The following is a 22,467-nucleotide window of genomic DNA, read 5'->3' as shown; positions in this document are numbered from 1 at the left end:
TTAAGAGTGTCCTATGAAAATGACCTAAGCAAATGTTTGGGAGTATGAATTTCAAATTTTTGGGGCTCTTGCTTACTTGATCAATGTGAGCATTTTAATTGCCTTAGTGGAACTCCCATCAACTTTATTGCTAGCTAGTATTTTTTTTTCCTTTCTCCTTAATTTTTTTTTCGTTTGGTCAAGAAGTTTATTTTCATATGGTTTAGATTAACCATTTTATATAATTTTGATGAACCTTTTTATAAAATGGTTGTTCCTTGATGTGTTGTCTTAATTTTATTGCTTAGTTTTTTTAAAAAAAAAAGATTATGAACAGAAGATACTGACCTATCTTGAGGTTTGGCAAAGAGCACATGACATTGAGTGGAACACAATTATGTGATAGATAATTTTACCTATGTACCACAGTTCGCAGATCACCTACTTCTAGCAAGTGTTCATCAAGTGAAGCCAAAAAAATAAAAATTCATTGCACCCACAATACCCAGAAGCATAATATGATATAGCTTAAAAAGCGTTCAGCAAAAAATAAAATATAAAAAGTAATAATATATATATATATATATATATATATATATATATCTGTATGTGTCTGTGTGTCTGTGGACGTGCAGCGATTGTAATCTTCCAATCAACAAAATAAATAGCACAAAAAACATTCGTACGAAAAATGCAGACAAGAGATTTTACGTGGTTCGACAAGATTGCCTACATCCAAAAAGCGTGCACTTGGAGAAAAATCTACTATGAAATGATGGCAGTACAAGATCTGATCAAACTCTCCCCGATCTTAGATCCCATGTACACTCCTTCACCTGTCAAACTAGTGAAGAAAAAATCTTCTTAGAGAGAAAGCCCCCTCTAGCTCTCCTTGCACATAATGACAAGTAATACACACTTTTTCCCATGGCTTACAAGCATAAATATGACACCACACAACTGTTGGATTTAGAGACGATCCAACGGTTGTGTTAAAAGCCACAATTAATAAATAAATAAATAACATATTTTTTTCAAAATTTCCACATTGGCTTTTAATCACAGCCAAGCACAACATTCCATCCCCACACTCTGGGATGCTCTGTCAACAATCAACAAGAGACTATATTAACTAAGTCAAGACAACACTTGAACTTAGCTATTATAATAGGCTTCATGAGCATATCTGCAGCATTTCCATCTATGTGGATCTTCAATAACTGAAACTTACCACTTTCAATCCAACCTTTAACTACATGAAACCACATGCCAATATGCTTTGTGCGAGAGTGGTAGACCTGATTCCTTGCCAAGTGGATTGCACTCTAACTATCACAGAATACATGTAACCTATCCTGCATAACACCAAGTTCCTGAATCAGTCCAGTTAACCACAAAAGTCTCCTTACCTGCCTCTGCCAAAGCTATGTATTCAGCTTCTGTAGTAGACAAAGTTGTAGTAGGTTGCAACATAGCCTTCCAACTAATGGAACCACCAGCCATGGTAAAAATGAAGCCAAAAGTAGACCTCTTCTTTTCCAAATCACTTGCATAATCGGAGTCCACATAACCTCGAACATGACAATCATCAGTACTTTCAAATAAGATACCATAATCAGAATTGCCACACAAATATCTAAAAATCCATTTCACCGCATTCCAATGCATTCTAACTAGATTAGCCATATATTTGCTTACCAAACTAACTACATATGACAAGTCTGGTCTACTACATACCATAGCATACATTAGACTCCCTACTGCACTAGCATAAGGTACACTAGCCATATCTAACTTATCCTCATTAGTAGAAGGACACAATTTAGCAGACAACTGAAAATGAGCAGCTAAAGGATTACTTACCTGTTTAGACTTATAATATTAAACCTTTCCAATACCTTCTCAATATACTTACCTTGTGACAACCACAATTTTTGTTGTTGTTTGTCCCTCCTTATTTCCATGCGAAGGATCTTTTTAGTTGCACCAAGATCCTTCATCTCAAACTCATCATGTAACCTAACTTTCAACACATTCAACTCATTAGTACTATTAGAGACAATCAACATGTCATCCACATATAGCACAAGGATCACATATACACCACTATTAAGAAATCTGAAGTAAACATAACTATCATAACTACTTCTAACATACCCAATCCTCAATATACAAGAATCAAACCTCTCATACCATTGCCTAGGGTATTGCTTTAAACCATAAAGAGACCTATTCAACTTACATATCAGGTGTTCTTTACCTTGTTCCATAAACCCCTCTCTGATTGCTCCATAAAGATATCTTCCTCCAACTCACCTTGAAGGAAAGCTGTCTTTACGTCCATATGTTCCAGATCTAAATCATGATGGCAACCAATGCTAACAAGGATATAGTATAAGCATGCTTAACAATAGGAGAAAATATTTCATTATAATTTGTACCTTCTTCCTGTTTGTATTCTTTTGCTACTAACCTGGCGTAATATTTTAGCCCTTTTGATTCTAAAGTAGGTACTTTATTTCTAAAAACCCACTCACAACCAATCAGCTTCCTATCCTTAGGCTTCTGAACAAACACCCAAGTGTTATTCTTATAAAGAGACTCCATCTCCTCAACCATGGCTCCAAGCCAACTATCTCGTTCAGAACTTTGAACTGCTTCCTCTACCATGGTTTCCTCTCCCCCACTGATTTTATCAGGGACCTTGCTGGTAGCCCGAAGATGCAGATCTTTTCTTTTGTCCCTACTCCTCTGCATCCAAATGCTCTCCAACCTCTACCAAGGCTGCTCTGTTAGCCAACTCAACAAAATCCTGGATCCGCAGCACTACTATCTGCTTGAAGATACTCCGCCTCAAACCTTTCTCAAACTATCTCACCTTTTCACCTCATTAGGGACAATATACGAAGCGAAATGAGAGAGCTTGATAAAACGTGCCGCATACTACCGGACTGATAATTGTCCCTACTTCAGACTCAGTAACTCCTCCACTTTAGCCTCCCTGACAGTAGCTAGAAAATCCATGTCAAGGAACAACTCTTTGAACCGATCCTATGTCATAACCATCAGAGTCGTCCTCTACTGCTCCAGCAGTCTCACAGTAGTGTACCACCTCTTTGCCTCCTCTGGCAGTTTATAGGTAGCGAAGAGGACCCTATGTTCTTCCGTACACTACAATACGTCCAAGAAATTCTCAATCTTCTGAATCCAATTCTCAGCGGCTGTAGGATCGGCCCCTCTTGAAAATGCCAAAAGATTCATCTTCGTAAAATTCTCGATAGTGCACCCATGGCCTGCTGACGGACCACCCTACTTTCTGGAGCTCCTAGCGATCTCAGTCATTACCTGCTAAGCCATGCTACATAATACTGCGCTAGAGTCAGTCCCATCTGTACCCAAGGGTCCTGCCCTATCACTGCCGCTCGCATGGGCACTACCTCCTCCTAGATCCATCCTAAAAAATAACAAACGTAACTTAAAAATCCTATCCTTATAATTTTCCCACCTAAGCTCAGTCCTACATTCTAGGAACATAACCCGACAATAGTTTACTATGGTTTTCTTGAAATCATCACCCTAGGAAAAACACATAAACCACCATGAAAGTCCTGCCTCCAGACTGTAGAACAAAACATTAAATCATTTCCTATGCTCTTGTATTATTTCCACTACACTCTAAAGTCTACAGAACCTAACAACTTAGGCTCTGTTACCAAACTGTAACGACCTACTTTATTTCCATAGATTTTTTTTTAAAACACATATAATACCCAACAGATCATAATCTACCTGAACCCGTGGGTACCAGGGATATATCAGAAATACAATGTGGAGGCCTAAGTAGCAAGAAACATAAAAACAAAATATCATAAACACAAAACCATCCATTTTCAATACCAGAGTTACTACATCCATTGTATTTAGGTATATACATCCCAAAAACAAAGTCCTAAGGACTATTCCCACAAAATCTGAGCATCCCCACCAAAACTTACCCTTCAGAGAGGGCAGATCAATAGTACTATCTCAGCAGAGCTTTATCTGCTCTCCTATTAGGGGCTCTTGAAAAATTCATGAAATTTCTGGGTGAGATACCTCTCAGTAAGGGAAATAAACTAATACTAGTGTATGAAAACATGAGCATTTCCTTGTTCTATATATAACCATACATAAACATATCAGTATAACTATCTGTATCATATCTAGGAAACATATATTCTCATATCAAGGCATAACAAACATAATTTTCATAAGCATAATTCATCTCATAAAATATAATACGAAAACAAACCTAGTAGGTTAGCTGGCTGTTGTCATGTATTACCCCCACATGACTAGGTTGTGTGGCCCAAAGGCGGGACTTGACAATGGTTGACCGACCACTGCCAAGTCAAAAGTATAGTCTATAAGTTCAATGAGTCTGCCAGACCTAGTCCGTACACCAGGGGTGCTCACACTTCTTAAAACCACATTGACTATCCAACCTCATGCTACTTCGTATAGCAGCATTAACACATCATCATGATGATCATGTACACATAGCAGCAGTACCGTGCAAGTGCTAGCCTAGACCAAGCCAACTAGGTCCCGATATCATATAACATATAATCAAACTGTGATACATGGATATTTCATTCTATTAGTTGCCAAATCAGTATCATTGCATCATTTTGCATATTTTTACATTTCATAAAATCATCGTCCTGTACGCCAGTATTTCATATTTTACCATAGCTCATCCCGTATGCCAGCAAAATATATCATAGCTCGGCCTGTACGCCGGCAAAATATATCATAGCTCGGCCCGTACGCCGGCAAAACATATCATAACTCAGCCCATACGCCGGAAAAAATATCTATAGCACGGCCCATACGCTGGAAAAACATATCTATAGCATGGCCCGTACGCCGGTAAAACATATCCATAGCTTGGCTTGTACGCCGACAAAACATATCCATAGCATGGCCCGTACACCGGAAAAACGTATCCATATCTTTATCATATTCCCAAAAAACAGTATTTCATTATAAATTCTACTCATGTCACATTAAATAGGTTAATACATATTTAAACATATAATCGTTTACAACAATATTTCCCAAACATAAAGCATATATAAATATATTTATTTTCCTAAAATCAGATGTTGTAATAACATACCTACATTTTCATAAAATAACTAGTTTAGTTTATCCCCTTATTTGATTCCTGAGAAGCCCCTAAAATAAACAACCCCACACCTGCAGGGTTCCCCACTCAACACCCTGAAAATGATATTCCCTCGAGCCAAATTTTAGTATTTCTACGTGCACTACACTTTCTACAACTGTCAAGAAGTCAAATACTGAGTAGAAAGTCTTATCTTGGATTTGGGATGGACTTCAAACTAGCCCCACCAACAATCCACTCCAGTAGATATGTAGAGAACTTCCCCAAGAGTGTCGTGGTAGCTTCGGATCGTCGATCTGGCGAAGAACAGACCCAGAAAGCTAGAGAGAAGGGGTGAGAGCCGAAGAGAGTGAGAAAGAGAGACTTTCTGTGGCCAAATTAAGCTGAAAAATCGTGTTTAACACTATTATACACTAACCTTCGTAAACGAGCCACGTTACCACGTCGATGAGGTCAAGAAAGCTGCTTATCGACGAACGCTCTCCTCGTCAACGAAATTCAAAATCCCCTAAGACCTCCTTTCAATATCTTCTCGTCGATGAAATTTATCCTCGTCGACGAGCTCATACTGCTACGTCATCGACGAAGTCTGCTGCTTCCTTTTGCTACTGTTTTCATTTTTCTCTCTCTTTATTATTTAAATATTATTATTCTTATGGGTCACTACATTCTCCCCTCCTTGTAAAAATTTCGTCCCCGAAATTTTCTATTCATGTGGTTTATCATCCTTTAAAACAAAATGGTTTACTTATTTTATTACTTACCCTCACATATAGCGAAGGAATACCGTGGTTATATTTCAAGTCCTAGGAGATTACATACACAAAAGAAAATTCCCCCAAAACTAAAATGCTACTTACTAATTAAATTATTACATGTACCTACAAAAGAAACACTACCTAACTACTTATATTTTACTCATTTAAACTTCTTAGAATAGGTGTGGATACTTCTACTTCATTTGCTCCTTAGATTCCCAAGAAACCTCTTCTACTGTATGATTCATCCATAAAACTTTTACATGAGGAATCTTTTTGTTATGTAACTCTTGCAATTTCCTATCCAGAATCTGTACTGGTACCTCCTTATACACTAGTGAATCACTAACCTCTAATTCACCATAACTAACAATATGAGAAGGGTCTGAAATGTATTTTCTCAACATAGTTACGTGGAATACGTCGTGAATTCTAGATAACACAGGTGGCAAAGCTAGCCTATAGGTCACCGGCCCCATTTTCTTTAGGATCTCAAATGGACCGATAAAATTAGGACTAAGTTTACCCTTCCTCCCGAACCTCATAACCCCTTTCAACGGAGCTATCTTCAAAAATACATAATCATCAACTTCAAATTCTAAATTCCTGCGGCGATTATCAGCATCTGAGCTGCACTGATCATTTCTCTAATGAGTTGAACTTTATCACATGCTTGTTGTACTAGCTCTAGCCCCATGACTCACCACTCACCCATCTCATCCCGAAACAAAGGAGAACGACATCTCCTACCATACAATGCTTCAAATGGTGTCATGCCAATGCTGGTCTGATAACTGTTATTATATGTGAATTCCACCAGCGGTGTGAACTGAGTCCAACTACCCCCAAAATCTAGTACACACACTCGAAGCATATCCTCCAATATCTGTATTGCCCTCTCAATCTGCCCGTCTGACTCAGGATGGAATGTCATACTAAAAGACAACTGAAACCCTAATGCTTCCTACAAACTCCTCCAAAATCGTGATGTAAAGTATGGGTCTCGATCCGACACAATAGATACCGAAACTCCATGAGAACAAACTATTTCCTGAATGTAAATCTCTCCCAAATGATTGAGAGAGTAGCTGATCTTGATAAGCAAAAAGTGGGCGATCTTAGTCAAACGGTCAACAATCACCCAGATGGCATTCTGGCTGTGCAACGCAGTCGGCAGTCCTAACACAAAGTCCATAGATATATGATCTCACTTCCACTTTGGGATAAATAGTTGTTGCAACTGCCCTCCCAGCCTCTAGTGCTTAGCTTTTACCTGCTAGCATGTCAGACATTGGGCTACATACTCTGCAATTTCTTTCTTCATACCACTCCACCAATCCAACTCTCGTAGATCTCTGTACATCTTCGTACCATCAGGATGAACTGTGTACAAAGATCTGTGAGCCTCTTCTAATATAATCTTTCTAATATTAGCATCGGCAGGAACACATAGCCTGGAATGAAACCGTAGAGCTCCGTCATTTGCAATACTGAACTCTTCCCCCTGACCACTCTGCACTTTATCCATCACCTCTACTAATTCTGGGTCTTCCTTTTGAGTAGCTTTAATTCTTTCCTGTAAAGTAGGTTGCACTGTTAAACTGGCGATACATATCTGAGAATCACTTTCAACTAATTCGATGTCGAGCCTCTCCAGATCCATTATGATCAGATAGTGAATCTCCATAACCACCAACACTGGTTCCACAAATTTTCGGCTCAAAGTATCAACTACCACGTTCACCTTCCCTGGGTGGTAACTGATAGTGCAGTTAAAATCTTTAATGAGTTTTAACCACCTTCTCCGCATCATGTTCAATTCTTTCTGCGTAAAAAAGTACTTTAAACTCTTGTGGTTTGAGAAGATTTCACATTGCTCACCATACAGGTAATGCCTCTAAATCTTCAATGCATGCACCACTGCAGCTAACCAAGATCATGAGTAGGGTAGTTCTTTTCATATTCTTTCAACTGCCTGGACGCATACACCACTACCTTGTCATGTTGCATCAATACACAGCCAAGTCCTTTTAAGGACGCATCACTGTAAATGACATAACCCTCACCCCCTGACGGGATGATCAATACTAGTGCTGTGACTAGCCTTTGCTTTAATTCCTGGAAACTCTACTCACAGCTGTCGTCCCACTCAAATATGACATTCTTCCTAGTCAGTTGCGTCAAAGGCCCTGATAATGTTAAGAATCCCTCAACGAAACACCTGTAATACCCAACTAGTCCCAAGAAACTCCTGACCTCCTAGACGTTCCTCGATCTAGCCCAATTCACAACTACCTCAATTTTACTAGGATCCACAGAAATACCATCCCCAGAAATAACATGCCCCAAAAACACGACTTTCTCAAGCCAAAATTTGAACTTACTAAACTTAGCATACAACTTCTTTTCTCGTAGCATCTGCAAAACCTACCTCGGATGCATCTCATGCTCCTCATAACTCCTCGAATAGACCAGTACATCATCAATAAAAATAACCACAAACTGATCTAAATATGGATGAAAAATCCTTTTCATCAAATCCATAAATATAGCAAGAACATTCATCAGACCAAATGGCATAACAAGGAATTTGTAATGCTTGTACCTGGTCTTGAAGGTTGTTTTCGAGATGTCTTCTGCATTCACTTTTACCTTATGATAGCCTGAACTGAGGTCAATCTTAGAATACACCCGTGTACCCTGGAGCTGATCAAATAGATCATCAATACGGGGTAGAGGATACTTATTCTTGATGTTCACTTTATTAATTTCCCTATAATCTATACACATCCTCATCAACCCGTCTTTCTTCTTTATAAACAAAACTGGAGTTACCCACGGAGATACACTAGGTCATATGAAGCCCTTGTCAAGCAAATCTTGCAGCTGATTCTTCAATTCTTCCAATTCCGCTGGCGCCATTTGGTAAGGTACTTTAGAAATCGGCATCGTACTTGGAAGTAGATCAATAGAAAAATCTACCTCACGGTCAGCTGGCAAGCCTAGTAACTCATATGGAAAAACATGTGTAAACTCTTTTACTACAGGTGTGCTATCAAGTTTCAATTCATTCTCTGACATTTCCTTCACAACTGCCACAAACCCCTAACAACCACCTAACAGTAGTCTCCTAGCTTGGATAGATGAAACTAGCTGAGGCGGGGATTACACTCGCGACCCCACGAACTTGTATTCTACTCTCCCTGGAGGTCTGAATATCACTTCTCGTGAGTGGCAATCTATACTGGCAAAATTAACTACTAGCCAATCCATGCCGAAGATCACATCAAACCCATGCATGTCCATCACTATTAGATCGGCAGACAAGATTTTCCCTTGAATATCAACTGAACAACCCCGAAGCACCCTACTACACCTCACTGCTGACCTAGTTGATGTAGATACCAACAACTCAGTATTTAACAACTGTGTTTCTGCCCCACATAGTCTAATGCACTCCGAAGACACAAACGAGTGTGCAGCTTCTGAATCAAACAATGCAATAAATTTAAAAGAAAACATACTAACCATACCAGTCACCACGTCACCCTCTGTCTCAGCATCACCCGGCGTTAGTGCGAACACTTTGGCTGGAACCGTATTCCTCTGCTGGCCCCCACGTGGTGCCTGATAACCACCTTGGTATGGTCTAGGAACAGGAACTACATCTGGTGGGGTAGGGCAGTCTCGCACCATATGTCCCGGTCTACCACAGCGGTAATAGACTACTCCACCTGCTCGACACTCTCCCCAGTGTCTCCTCCCACAAGTCTGATAGACAGGAGGACCCTGCATCGCCTGAACCTTGAGTCCTCCGGTCTCCTGCCTCCGCCCTCTACAATGGTTTCTTCTCCTCCACTGATTCTGTTTAGGACCCTGCTGGTAGCCCGAAGATGCAGATCTTTTCTTCTGTCCCTACTCCTCTACATCCAAATGCTCTCCAACCTCTGCCAAGGCTGCTCTGTCGACTAACTTAACAAAATCTTGGATCTGTAGCACTACTATCTGCTTGAAGATACTCCGCTTCAAACATCTCCTAAATTACCTCGCCTTTTTCACCTCATCAGGGATAATATATGGAGTGAAGCGAGAGAGCTCAATAAAACGCGCCGCGTACTGCGGGACTGATAACTCTCCCTACTTCAAACTCAGGAACTCCTCCACTTTAGCCTCCCTAACAGTACCTGGAAAATACATGTCAAAGAATAACTCTTTAAATCGATCCCATGTTATAACCATCAGAGTCGTCCTCTGCTGCTCCAGTAGTCCACCACCTCTCTGCCTCCCCCATCAGTTTATAGGTGGCGAAAAGGACCCTATGTTCTTCTATACACTGCAATATGACCAAGAATTTCTCAATCTCTTGCATCTAGTTATCAGCTGTTGCAGGATCGGCCCCTCCTGAAAATGCCAGAGGATTCATCTTTGTAAACTTCTCGATAGTGCACCCATAGCCTGCCGACGGACCACCCTGCTCTCTAGAGCTCCTAGCTATCTCAGCCATTACCTGCTGAGCCACGCTACATAATACTGCGTTAGAGTCAGTCTCGCCTGCACTCGAGGGCCCTACCCTATCATTGCCGCTCGCATGGGCACTACCTCCTCCTAGATCCATCTTGAAAAAAAAAAAAAAACGTAACGTAAAAATCCTATCCTTATAATTTACCCACCTAACCTCAATCCTACATTCTAGGAACATAACCTGACAATAGTTTACTATGGTTTTCCTGAAATCATCACTCCAGGAAAAACACACAAATCACCATGGAAATCCTGCCTCTAGATTGTAGAACAAGACCTTAAATCATTTCCTATACTTTGGTATTATTTTCTTTGCACTCTAAAGTCTATAGAACCTAGCAACCTAGGCTCTGATACCGAACTATAACGGCCTGCTTTATTTCCGTAGATTTTTTTTTAAAACACATATAATACCCTAGCAGATCATAATCTACCTGAACCCGTGGGTACCAGGGATATATCAGAAACACAATGTGGAAGCCTAAGCAGTAGGAAACATAAAATCATAATATCATAAACACAAAACCATCCATTTTCAATACCAGAGTTACTACATCCATTATATCAAGGTACATACATCCCAAAAAGAAAGTCTTAGGGATAATTCCCACAAAATCCTACCGTCCCCACCAAAACTTACCCTTCAAAGAGTGTAGATCAACATTACTATTTCAGCGGAGCATTATCCGCTCTCCTATCAGGGGCTCCTGAAAAGTTCATGAAATTTCGGGGTGAGATACCTCTCAGTAATGGAAATAAACTAATACTAGTGTGTGGCAATATGAGCATTTCTGTATTCTATATATAACCATGCATAAACATATCAGTATAACTATTTGTATCATATATAGGAAACATATATTCTCATATTATGGTAGAACATACATAATTTTCATAAGCATAATTCATCTCATAAAATATAATACGAAAACAACCCTGGTAGGTTAACTGGCTATTGTCACGTATTACCCCCCATATGACTAGGTTGTGTGGCCCGAAGGCGGGACCTGACAATGGTTGGCCGACCACTGCCAAGTCAAAAGTACAGTTTGTAAGTCCGATGGGTCTGCCAGACCTGGTCCGTACACCAGAGGCACTCACACTTCTTAAAACCACATCGACTATCCAACCTCATGCTACTTCGTACAGCAGCGTTAACACAATATCATGATGATCATGAACACATAGAAGCGGTACCATGCAAGTGTTAGCCTAAACCAAGCCAACCAGGTCTTGATATCATATAACATATAATCAAACTATGATACATGGATATTTCATACTATTAGTTGCCAAATCAGTATCATTGCATCATTTTGCATATTTATACATTTCATAAAATTATGGGCCTATACGCCGGTATTTCATATTTTACCATAACTCGGCCCGTACGCCAGAAAAACATATCATAGCTCAGCCCGTACGCAGGAAAAACATATCATAACTCAGCCCGTATGCCAGCAAAACATATCCATTACATGACCCGTACGCTGGAAAAACATATCCATAGCTCTGCCCGTACGTCAGCAAAATATATCCATAGCTCGGCCTGTACGCTGGCAAAACATATCTATAGCATGACTCGTACGTCGGCAAAACGTATCCATATCTTTATCATATTCTCAGAAAATAGTATTTCATTATAAATTCTACTCATGCCACACAAAATAGGTTTATACATATTTAAACATATCATCTTTTACAACGGTATTTCCCAAACATAAAGCATATATAAATATATTTATTTTCCTAAAATCAAATGTTATAATAACATTCCTACATTTTCATAAAATAACTAACTTAGTTTATCCCCTTACCTAATTCCTGAGAAGCCTCTAAAATAAACAGCCCCACACCTGCAGGGTTCCCCGCTCAACACCCTGAAAATGATATTCCCTAGAACCAAAATTCAGTGTTTCTATACACTATACACTTTCTACAACTTTCAAGAAGTCAAATATTGAGTAGAAAGCCTTACCCTAGATTTGGGATGGACTCCAAACTAGCCCCACCAATGATCCACTCCAGCAGATATGTAAAGAACTTCCCCAAGAGTGTCGTGATGGCTTCGGATCGTCGATTTGGCGAAGAATGGACCCAAAAAACTTGAGAGAAGGGGTGGGAGCCGAAGAGAGTGAGAGAGAGAGTTTCTGCGGCCAAATTAAGCTGAAAAATTGCATTTAACACTGTTTACACACTGGCCTTCATCGATTAATCATGTCACCTTGTCGACGAGGTCAAGAGGGCAGCTCGTCAATGAACGCTCTCCTCATCGACGAAATTCAGAATCCCCCAAGACCCTCTCTCGGTATCTTCTCGTGGACGAAATTTATCGTTGTCAGTGAGCTTATACTGCCACGTCGTCAATGAACGCAAAGCGTTCGTCGACAAAGTCTACTGTCCCCCCTTTGCTACTGTTTCCATTTTTCGCTCTCTTTATTATTTAAATTCTTTTATTCTTCTAGGTCACTATATTCACGGTTTGGACTTAGAGTCCAACTTTGATCTTTCCTATTCCTACACATGCACATATGATGGACAACCAAATATTCTCAACACAGAGTAATGTTCTAGCTTACTTGCCCATACCTCCTCAGGAATCTTTGCGTTAATAGCTGTAGAAGGAGACCTATTTACCAAGTAGCATGTCATACTCACTGCTTATTCCCATAATGACTGAGGAAAATTAGTCTGAATCCTCATATATCTTGCCCTCTCTAGTAATGTTCTGTTAATCCTTTCAGCCACCCCATTCTGTTGTGGGTCATGTGGAATTGTATAGTGCCTAGTGATCCCCTATTCCTTAAGAAGTCAATTAATTGGCTATTTTTGTACTTCAGTCCATTGTCAGATCTCAGAAACTTCACCTGTTTCCCTGTTTGTTTCTCTACCTAAGTTTTCTATTCCCTGAACTTACTGAATACCTCACTCTCGTGCTTCAGAAAATACACTAAGACTTTCTTGAAAAAGTCATCAATAAATGAGACAAAATAAATAGCTCCACTGTGAGATTGTACCTATACTGGACCTCATACATCTGAATGAATGTACTGTAGCACCTCCTTGCTCATATGCTTTCCTGTTCTGAAACTCACCCTGCGTTGTTTGCCAAAAAAATAGTATTTACAGAACTTAAGCTTACAACAAAAATTACCTCCCAGTAAGTTCCTCCAGTGCAGCTCCTACAAACCACGCTCACTCATGTGATCGAACCTCATATGCCAGAGAGTAGTTCATCTGTATTTGTATCTGAAGACGTACTAGCTGTAGCTTCACCTGTCATTGTGCCACGCACTAGAGTGTACAAATTATTTCTCAGATGACCCTTCATTACTACCAGTGAACCTTTAACCACTTTCAGTACACCATCCCTAACTGAGAAAGAGAATCCAATACTGTCTAAAGAGTCCAAGGAAATCAGATTCTTTTTCAGATCTGGAACATGCTTCACATCCCTGATGGTTCTAACCACACCATCAAACATTCTGATTCTGACCATTCCAATACCAAGAATAGCACAGGAAGCATCATTACTCATCAACACCATCCCTTCGGAGATTGGTTCATGGGAGTCAAATCAGTCCCTATATGGACATATATGATATGAGCACGCCAAATACAAACTCTAGGTATCGGCTAAGTAACTGGAACCTATAGTAATAGCCAAAAGAACCCCATCAAAAACTGATGAACTGCTCTCCACTACAGTAGCCTTCTCAGTCTTCTTCCTATTCTTTTCCTCTAAATCTTTTTTCCTCCTTAGACAATCCTTCTTCATATGCCCTTCTTTCCCACAATGAAAACAACCACTCCTTCAGTTCCCATTCTTACCCCTGGACCTGGATCGAGATTTCCCTCGATTCCAATTACCCCTGCTAGAACTCCTACCCCGCTGTTGGCTAGACTCACCCTTAGCCACCAACCCTTCTTCATGTCCTCGATAATCTAGTTTGTGAAAATTCTCACTCTCCATAACTGCAGTAGTCACCTCATCAACTGTAAAATTCTCCTTACCTAACAGTAGTGTGGTTTTCAAAGTATCAAGTGAATTAGGAAGCGAATACAATAGAAATAGTGCTTTATCTTCCTCCTCAATTTTTACCTCAATACTCAGCAACTGCGTGATTATTTTATTGAAATAATTGAGGTGGCCTCTGACTTCTGTGCCCTCAGTCATCCTTAACTAATACAAATCTTTCTTCAAATACAGTCTATTAACTAAGGACTTGGACATATAAATATTCTCCAATATTTTCCAAAGCTCGGTTGGTGATGCTTCATTCAACACACTGTATTTAATTTCTGAAGTTAAACTTAAGCAAATGGTACTTACCACTTTCATTTCCATAGCCTCCCACTGATCATCTGATATGGTCTCTACCTTCTTGTTTTTCTTATACAATGCTTTAATCAGTCCTTGTTGGACCAACACATCCTTCACAGTGTTCTACCACAAACTGAAATTATTTTTTCCATTAAAAGGCTTCACCTCGAACTTGGCCGTCGAAGTACTCGTCATTTAAAATTTTTTTCTCTCTCCTCTGATGTCAGCACCTGTCAAGATGATGTCAGCGTGATATCAGCATGACATCAGTACTCACAGGGAGGATCTACGCCTCGACCCGACCTGATCCGCTTGACCTAGATCCCTGATCCACTACATGTGCAACCCGCATGTGTTCTAGCTAATCCGAATGCTGACCCACGCCTTGACCCGATGGGTTCCGCTTGGGTCTGACTCGCAACCTAGCCTCTTGACCTGCATGTCAACCCGTTGCGTTATGTACCCGACACTATTCTGAATCCGGGTCTGTCACCCAATTCTAGCACTATTCATCACGTTCTTCATCTGCGAAAATTTTTTTTCTTCCAAATATTTTTTTTTCACACCTTCAATTGAAAAATGATCCTCCAATTGAAAAAATTCTAAAATAATTTTCCAACACCTAATCTGAATTCGTGTACCTTAATCCGATCATAACAAACCACTTTTATCTTAAGCACTCTTGCGGAAAAACTATCCAAAAAATTTCTTTCGATCTGATATAATCTATCAGATCTGCACCCAATCGAAACAGTGCTCTAATACCACTTGTTGACGTACAACGATTTTAATCTTTCGATTAACAAAATAAATAGCAAAAAGAATATTCATAGAAAAAATATAGACGAGAAATTTTACGTGGCTCGGCAAGATTGCCTACATCCACGGAATGTGCACCTAAGGAAAAATCACTATGAAATGATGGCATTATAAGATCTGATCACTCTCCCCAATTTCAAATCCCCTGTACATTCCTTTACTTGTCAAACCAGTGGAGAAAAAATCTTCCCAGAGAGAAAGCCCCCTCTAGCTCTCCTTACTCGTAATGACAAGCAATACATACTTTTTCCCATGGCTTACAAATATATATATATATATAACACTACACAACCATCGGATTTAGAGACGATCCAACGGCTGTGATAAAAGCTACAATAAATAAATAAATAAATAACATATTTTTTAACAATATATTTAAAAAACAACTTAATAAAATATCATTTGATATTTTTTCCAGGAAATTGATTGGAGCTCGCTACTACCTTAATGGCTACGAGGCTCACTATGGCGTGGGTGCTCTAAACGCAACAACTGATGGCGCATCTCCCCGCGATAAGCAGGGCCACGGCTCCCACACAGCATCAACCGCAGGCGGGCGTGAGGTTCCCAACGCCTCTGCCATCGGAGGATTTGGTTACGGCGTCGCTTCGGGTGGCGCGCCCCTCGCACGCCTCGCCATCTACAAAGTTTGCTGGTTGATTCCGAGCAACCAGATGGAAGACGACCAAAGCAGCATATGCTTCGACGAGGACATGCTGGCGGCCATCGACGATGCCATTACCGACGGAGTTCATGTGCTGAGCATATCTATTGGGTCCGACGAGCCGCTTCAATATAGCGAGGACGGAATAGCGATTGGGTCTCTTCACGCTGTCAAGCACAATATAGTGACTGTGACTTCCGCTGGAAATTCGGGTCCGGATACGTCGAGTGTGAGCAACGCGGCTCCCTGGATCCTAACTGTTGGTGCCAATAGCATTGATCGTGCATTCCTCTCGCCGGTGGTGCTCGGGGATGGCAAGAGAATAATGGTATGAAGTTACAAATGCCTGTGCAGCATTCCAAAAGTAAAGTTGTTAAATTCAACACTTATTTTCGGTGCTTATTGATTTCAATATTTTTATAAAAATTATTTATACATAAACAATTACAAATGATCCCTTAATGTCTCCTGACCACTTCGATACATACCCCACCTTTGCGAGTGGTTATGGACAAAAAAAAAAAATTAGGTCGTTTATGAGGGCAAAAGTTGTCTTCTCATCAAACCCTTCCATCCATAAAAACACACTAAACATCGATATTACATGATAGATCTTAGACCTCTCTTAAGACACACTCAATCAAGATATATTCAAGAATCAAGATTTCACTTTCGAAAGGTTAAATTGATTTTTAGTTACACGCTCACATAAAAATGAAAGTTATATGGATTTAAAATGTTACACTTACCTTCTAAATATTAATTACCCATTTATATATTTACCCATTATTTTGTAGGAATTGTACTATGTATATGGTACAATTATTAATTTAAAGTAGCGAGTAAGAAAATATATGATGATTGGTAGGTAAGTGTAACACTACTATTGCAAGAGAATTGGTGCATTCTAAATGTGACTGGTGCTCACATTCTATGTAATTCATTTCCTAAGTTTAGTGCAATCTCTCTACATTGGATTTGCAGTCTACCAATAATTTGATATCATATAAACACTTGGTCCCTTATAAGTAAGAATTATATCCCAATGGGGTTCTGACTAGTATGGTTCCTACATCACTAGCTTCAATGGGTATCTCTTTGGCTATTCAAACATCTTGTCATTATTGAAATTGCAACTTCGTCAAGATGGAGGAACCATTTTTTCCATGTCTTTCTCATCATTTCATTGAGTTTATGTCAACCTTTTTAATTAAAGTACTGATTGACAGGTTGCTTTTATTTGCAATGTAAAATAGGGACAATCAATTACTCCATACGGGCTGAAGAAGGATCAATATTCACTAGTTTATGGAGCAGGGATTGCTAGTAATGCATCAAACACCAAAGATGCGGAGTAACTTCTTCTCTATCTTTTTTTCCCTTATTATTTTTACCTTTTCTTTTGATATAGCAAGGAGGCTTATAGATTTTTAATGACACAATTCAAGAGAGGTAACTCATATATTTTCAAATCCCTCAATGCTCGTATATAACCATTAATTTAACATATTAGTGTTCGTTTTAAAATTTTTTTATTTAGTTGTCAAGTTCTAGAGATTAAATTTTTCATTGAGATAAGACCTTGACATTTCATTGGAGTGAAGTAGAGGAACAGATCGACATGCTCAATATTTCATTGAATTAACCATGTGTCCAAGGGGGTCCCAAACATAAGATTTTTTAACAAATGAGGAGTGTCTTCTGAACTTTACAGGCAATGCCTACCTGGGTCCCTTTCAAAAGAGAAAGCCAAAGGGAAGATTGTGTTCTGCAATAGGGGTGTTATACATAAATTACTAAAATGCAAGGAGGCAAAAAGGGTGCAAGCCGCTGCATTCATTCTGGGAAATAATGCAGCAAATGGAAATGAACTGTTGCTGGACACGAACTTCATTCCTTCAAGTGCCGTAACTTTTAAGGATACCATAAAAATTCGTAATTACATAAACTCTACCAAGAACCCAACTGCCACCATCATTTACCCAGCAACTGTGTTCTACAACAATGCAGAGATTTTTATGGCTTCTTTCTCCAGCAAGGGTCCGCATGCACTTTATCCTAATTTTCTCAAGGTAAATATCAACATACAAGGACACCTTGTGTTGAAATACATTTGTAAATCTAAGTAACTTGGGAAAAAAAATACTTTTTAAAAAAATAAAAATGTTAAAACTTGATATACATTGTTTGCCCACAACCTAATAGTTTAAACTTTAACGTAAAGTGGTAGTCTAACATGGTAAGTATCATGTGTTTATTTCTTCATGTGCTGTCAGGCTACATGTGCGGGGGAGTGTTAAAGCTTAATATACATTATTGACCCACAACCTAACAACTTAAGTTTTTAGGTAAAATGGTAATCTAACAAATAATAATAATAATATTCTTATTTTTCAATATTTGGTAAAATTTATGCGTAAAACGCTTATCTTTCATCTAAAAATAGAGAACAACTTCATCAAAAGGCAAAAGTAATTTTTCTTATTGAACAAATAGAAAAACATAATTATAAAATTCCCATTTTTATTAAAATAACATTTTGATCCAACCAAAAGGCACTGAATTGGGCCATTCTTGTACCTCAAAAATGCCCCAATTATTTTGATCATGAATTTCTTTTTGTTCCCCGCCACCCTCCTAGAACTAAAGTTTATTATGCTAGCAATGTGATTATATAAAATATCTAAAGTTACATTATTCTTTGGTTCAAGGAAATAGTTATTCTTGAAATAACATAGAATATAGCATAAAATTTAGAATAGAAGCAATAACTATTCCTTTTATGTTCTTTATTATTTCATTCAAAATTGAATAAAAATAGAATAAACATTCACATGATGAAAATAGACATTCCATAAAGCAAAGCCAACCTTAAAATATTTTATTATTGGGCAGCCCGAAATCACAGCTCCAGGATTGCACATATTGGCAGCATGGAGTGAAGGAACTTCCCCAACAGACTTACCTGACGATGATAGAGTCGTTCCATACAACATCATGTCTGGCACTTCCACGTCTTGCCCTCATGTTGCCGGTGTCGCTGCCCTTCTCAAGGCCGTACATCAAAATTGGAGCAGTGCCGCCATAAGATCTGCCCTCATAACCACATGTACCTTCCTACAGAATACATATATGTATATTCTACTTCCAAATAGTCACATACATTAACCTGGTCTGAAGGTGATGATATTAATTGGAAAATATTTTATGCTTGCTTCATGCATATCTACTGGTAGTGTCTTGGCCACTGGCACATGGTGGTAAGACTCAAGTAGATGTAGACCAATTCATTTGTCTAGCTAGAAGCCACGCCAGTCATCATGATATTTAACGCTACTATTTAGTACATCGTTTTTTTCTTTTTTTATTTTCTCATGTTCTGTATCTATGCACACTTTTGGAGCGCAGCTAAGACCACCACCAGTGCAGGATTGCCAATAATGGATGCATTTGGGAATCCGGCAGATCCTTACCTATGTGGCGCAGGACTCTTGCAGCCCGAGAAGGCGGCCGATCCCGGTTTGGTGTATGATGCTTCATACACCGATTATCTTCTTTATCTCTGCAGCATAAGGCTCGAGAACATCGACCCATCCTTTAAGTGTCCCGTAGCAACTCCTCGTGAACTGAATAACCTCCTCAATTGTCCCTCCCTTGTACTTGCCAAACTCAATGGCACAATGACCGTGAATAGAACGGTGACTAATGTGGGAGGTGCCAAGAGCGTGTACATCGCATCTGTGATGCCGCCGTCGGGATTTGTGGTTGAGGTGTGGCCAAGTATGTTGGTCTTCGACCATGTGGGGCAGAAGAAAAGCTTTATCATTACTGTGAGAACCAATTCTCAGAAGAAGGGAGGCCAGAATAATGATCAATATGCATTTGGGTGGTATGCTTGGGCTGATGGGCTTCACTGGGTGAAGAGCCCTATTGTAGTGTCTTTGACATAGACATCCCTTGTTTGGAAAGGTTTAATAAATATATATATATATATATATATATATATATATATGTATGTATGTATGTATATTGGTCATATACGGTACGTATTGCAACCTTTGTAAAACCTAATAATTCGTGCCATGGTTATAACAAGCAACATACCAAGGGTATGAGTGAAAAATATCGTGTTTTTTGCACCATTACATTGCTTTAACAATGATTTGAGGAGAACAAGCAAATTAAAGGGCTGAGGTATCCTACAAAATAGTAAGCCCTAATAGATTCGTCAAGCTTTAGGTCCTTAATTATTAAAAATAATTTTTATAACCCAAATAAGTCTTGTTCAGTAGGACAATGAGAGAGTCGGGTGTCAAACTTCAGGGACTTAATGCAGTTATTTATCAATTTTAGTCTAGTTTACTACACTTTGCATAAAAGGAAAAATGTGAGATTTTTTAGTTGTTTTCTAAACTACACATGCAACGAAAGTAAATTGTAATTAAAGCTACTCCTAGAAAGTAAGTCTTAAATCATGAATCCAGCTTAGATAGTTGTTTGCGATAATTATATCTGGTCAGCTATCTGTACTAGGCTAAATGGTCAAGTGAACCATTTGAGTGGCATAGGGTAGCGAAGGTGCACCGATCGTTTAGAGTATGATCGGGAACTAGGATGATAGGGGACTAGGGTATACCTATCCAGCAAGCGCGAGAACACTCTATAAGAATCGTAACCTATCACGTATAAGTGACTAAATCCCTAACTATGCTATCCTATCCCTTAGGATTTCATCACAATCAGAGAAGTAAATATGCATGGAAATTAAAGACATGGTATTTAAATTGCATAATTGAAATCAAAGCAGAGTAAACATGTATTTAAAACAACATCAATTGAAGCTCGAAGGCCTGTCACTAGCAATCGAGATTACAATCGAAAACCAACTATTTATGCGGTAGTACTCAGAACTCAAAGGATCTCACACTACAAAAAATCAGGGTATTAGTGACGGATCAAATCCGTCACTAATAGTCGAAGAAATTATGAGTAATAGTGACGGTTTTAAAATTGTTACGTCCTCAAAATTGACATCATTTTTTTTATTATATAAATATGTACATCTCCATACATAAGCAGCGGAAACATAAATCATACAACCATATATATACTATATAATACCATAATTCAGTGCATATAGACCATAGTCATATAAATAATTCCCTCCAGTATCATCCACCCCAAAAAGACAAAACTCTGTCATAAAATCACCCTATAACCAGGGTAATCAAGTAAATCCCTATCCGCGAGCCTGATCTGCTTGCCTAATTGACTCACCTGAAAATTGGTAAAGTAATGGGGTGAGATGACGCTCAGTAAGTGGAAATATGTTATAACTAATGTGTGGCGACCAAGTCGTAAAACTATAATAATAGTATTTAAAACTGCATAATATAGCAAATCTGTAGAATACATGTATAGTAGCTTAAATTATTTGTATCATCTGAACTTTCTATCATTCATACTACTATATTTTACTACATACAACAAAAGCTGTAAACCTATATACATATACATATACATAAATGTGCTCTTTCCCTAAGACTCTGTATGTCATGATTTAACCCCTCACGACAGGGTTGCGCGGCCCGTAGGCGAAACTTAACTCTGGTCGGCCCTCCAAGTAAGTCATCATTTTCTACACTACCTCAGTCCGGTCAAACTGTATCCACTCCTAAACTCGGGACTGGCTACTACCTCGTCAAACTGGCCCCCTTAACCCAATGAACTAGGGAGCTGCATCCTCTCCGAGCAGAGTTTAACGGTACCCACACACTATCTGAGATATGTGGTTGCACTTTATTCTATATATAACAACAATATCGTGCTCTATAACTGTATCTGTCTATAATCTTTCCACAGGGATCTGATACTATATACATATATACTATACTCTTTTTACCGTTTTCATTATGTTTCCAAAATAACCATAACACAATTAATCTGAACTATAAATACTGTAATATCTGTAGCATCTTGATGCTATAACTGTATAATATGTCTGTACTTTCTATCTGTGTAATCTGTTTGTATACTTTGAGTGTTATGACATTTAGGAAAACATAACATTCTATGTATACTAATCCGAATAAATATCTGTGTTCGTATACATATATATATATATATATATATCTGTGAAATTATTTGAATAAAAAACTGTATATGTACTCATATCTGTATGTATAATATCATATGCTGGAAAAACTATATAAAATTCTACATTAAATAATAT

General features: G+C 38.8%; 1 protein-coding gene across 1 annotated transcript in view; it reads left to right on the top strand.

The window, feature by feature from the left end:
* The window catches only part of LOC131143888 (subtilisin-like protease SBT5.6), a 28,035-nt gene extending 7,850 nt beyond the window's left edge, over window positions 1-20,185 (top strand). Inside the window, exons 5-9 of the mRNA XM_058092248.1 lie at window positions 15,990-16,563; window positions 17,492-17,589; window positions 17,950-18,307; window positions 19,131-19,344; window positions 19,644-20,185. Of these exons, the coding sequence (XP_057948231.1) occupies window positions 15,990-16,563; window positions 17,492-17,589; window positions 17,950-18,307; window positions 19,131-19,344; window positions 19,644-20,185 (1,786 nt within the window). The remainder of the gene's footprint in view (window positions 1-15,989; window positions 16,564-17,491; window positions 17,590-17,949; window positions 18,308-19,130; window positions 19,345-19,643) is intronic.
* The last annotated feature ends 2,282 nt before the right edge of the window (window positions 20,186-22,467 follow it).

This window comes from Malania oleifera, chromosome 12 (genome assembly GCF_029873635.1).
Source record: "Malania oleifera isolate guangnan ecotype guangnan chromosome 12, ASM2987363v1, whole genome shotgun sequence".
Lineage (NCBI taxonomy): Eukaryota > Viridiplantae > Streptophyta > Magnoliopsida > Santalales > Ximeniaceae > Malania > Malania oleifera.
Note: the sequence above shows the minus strand (reverse complement) of the source record. Positions and strands in the feature narration are given on the sequence as shown.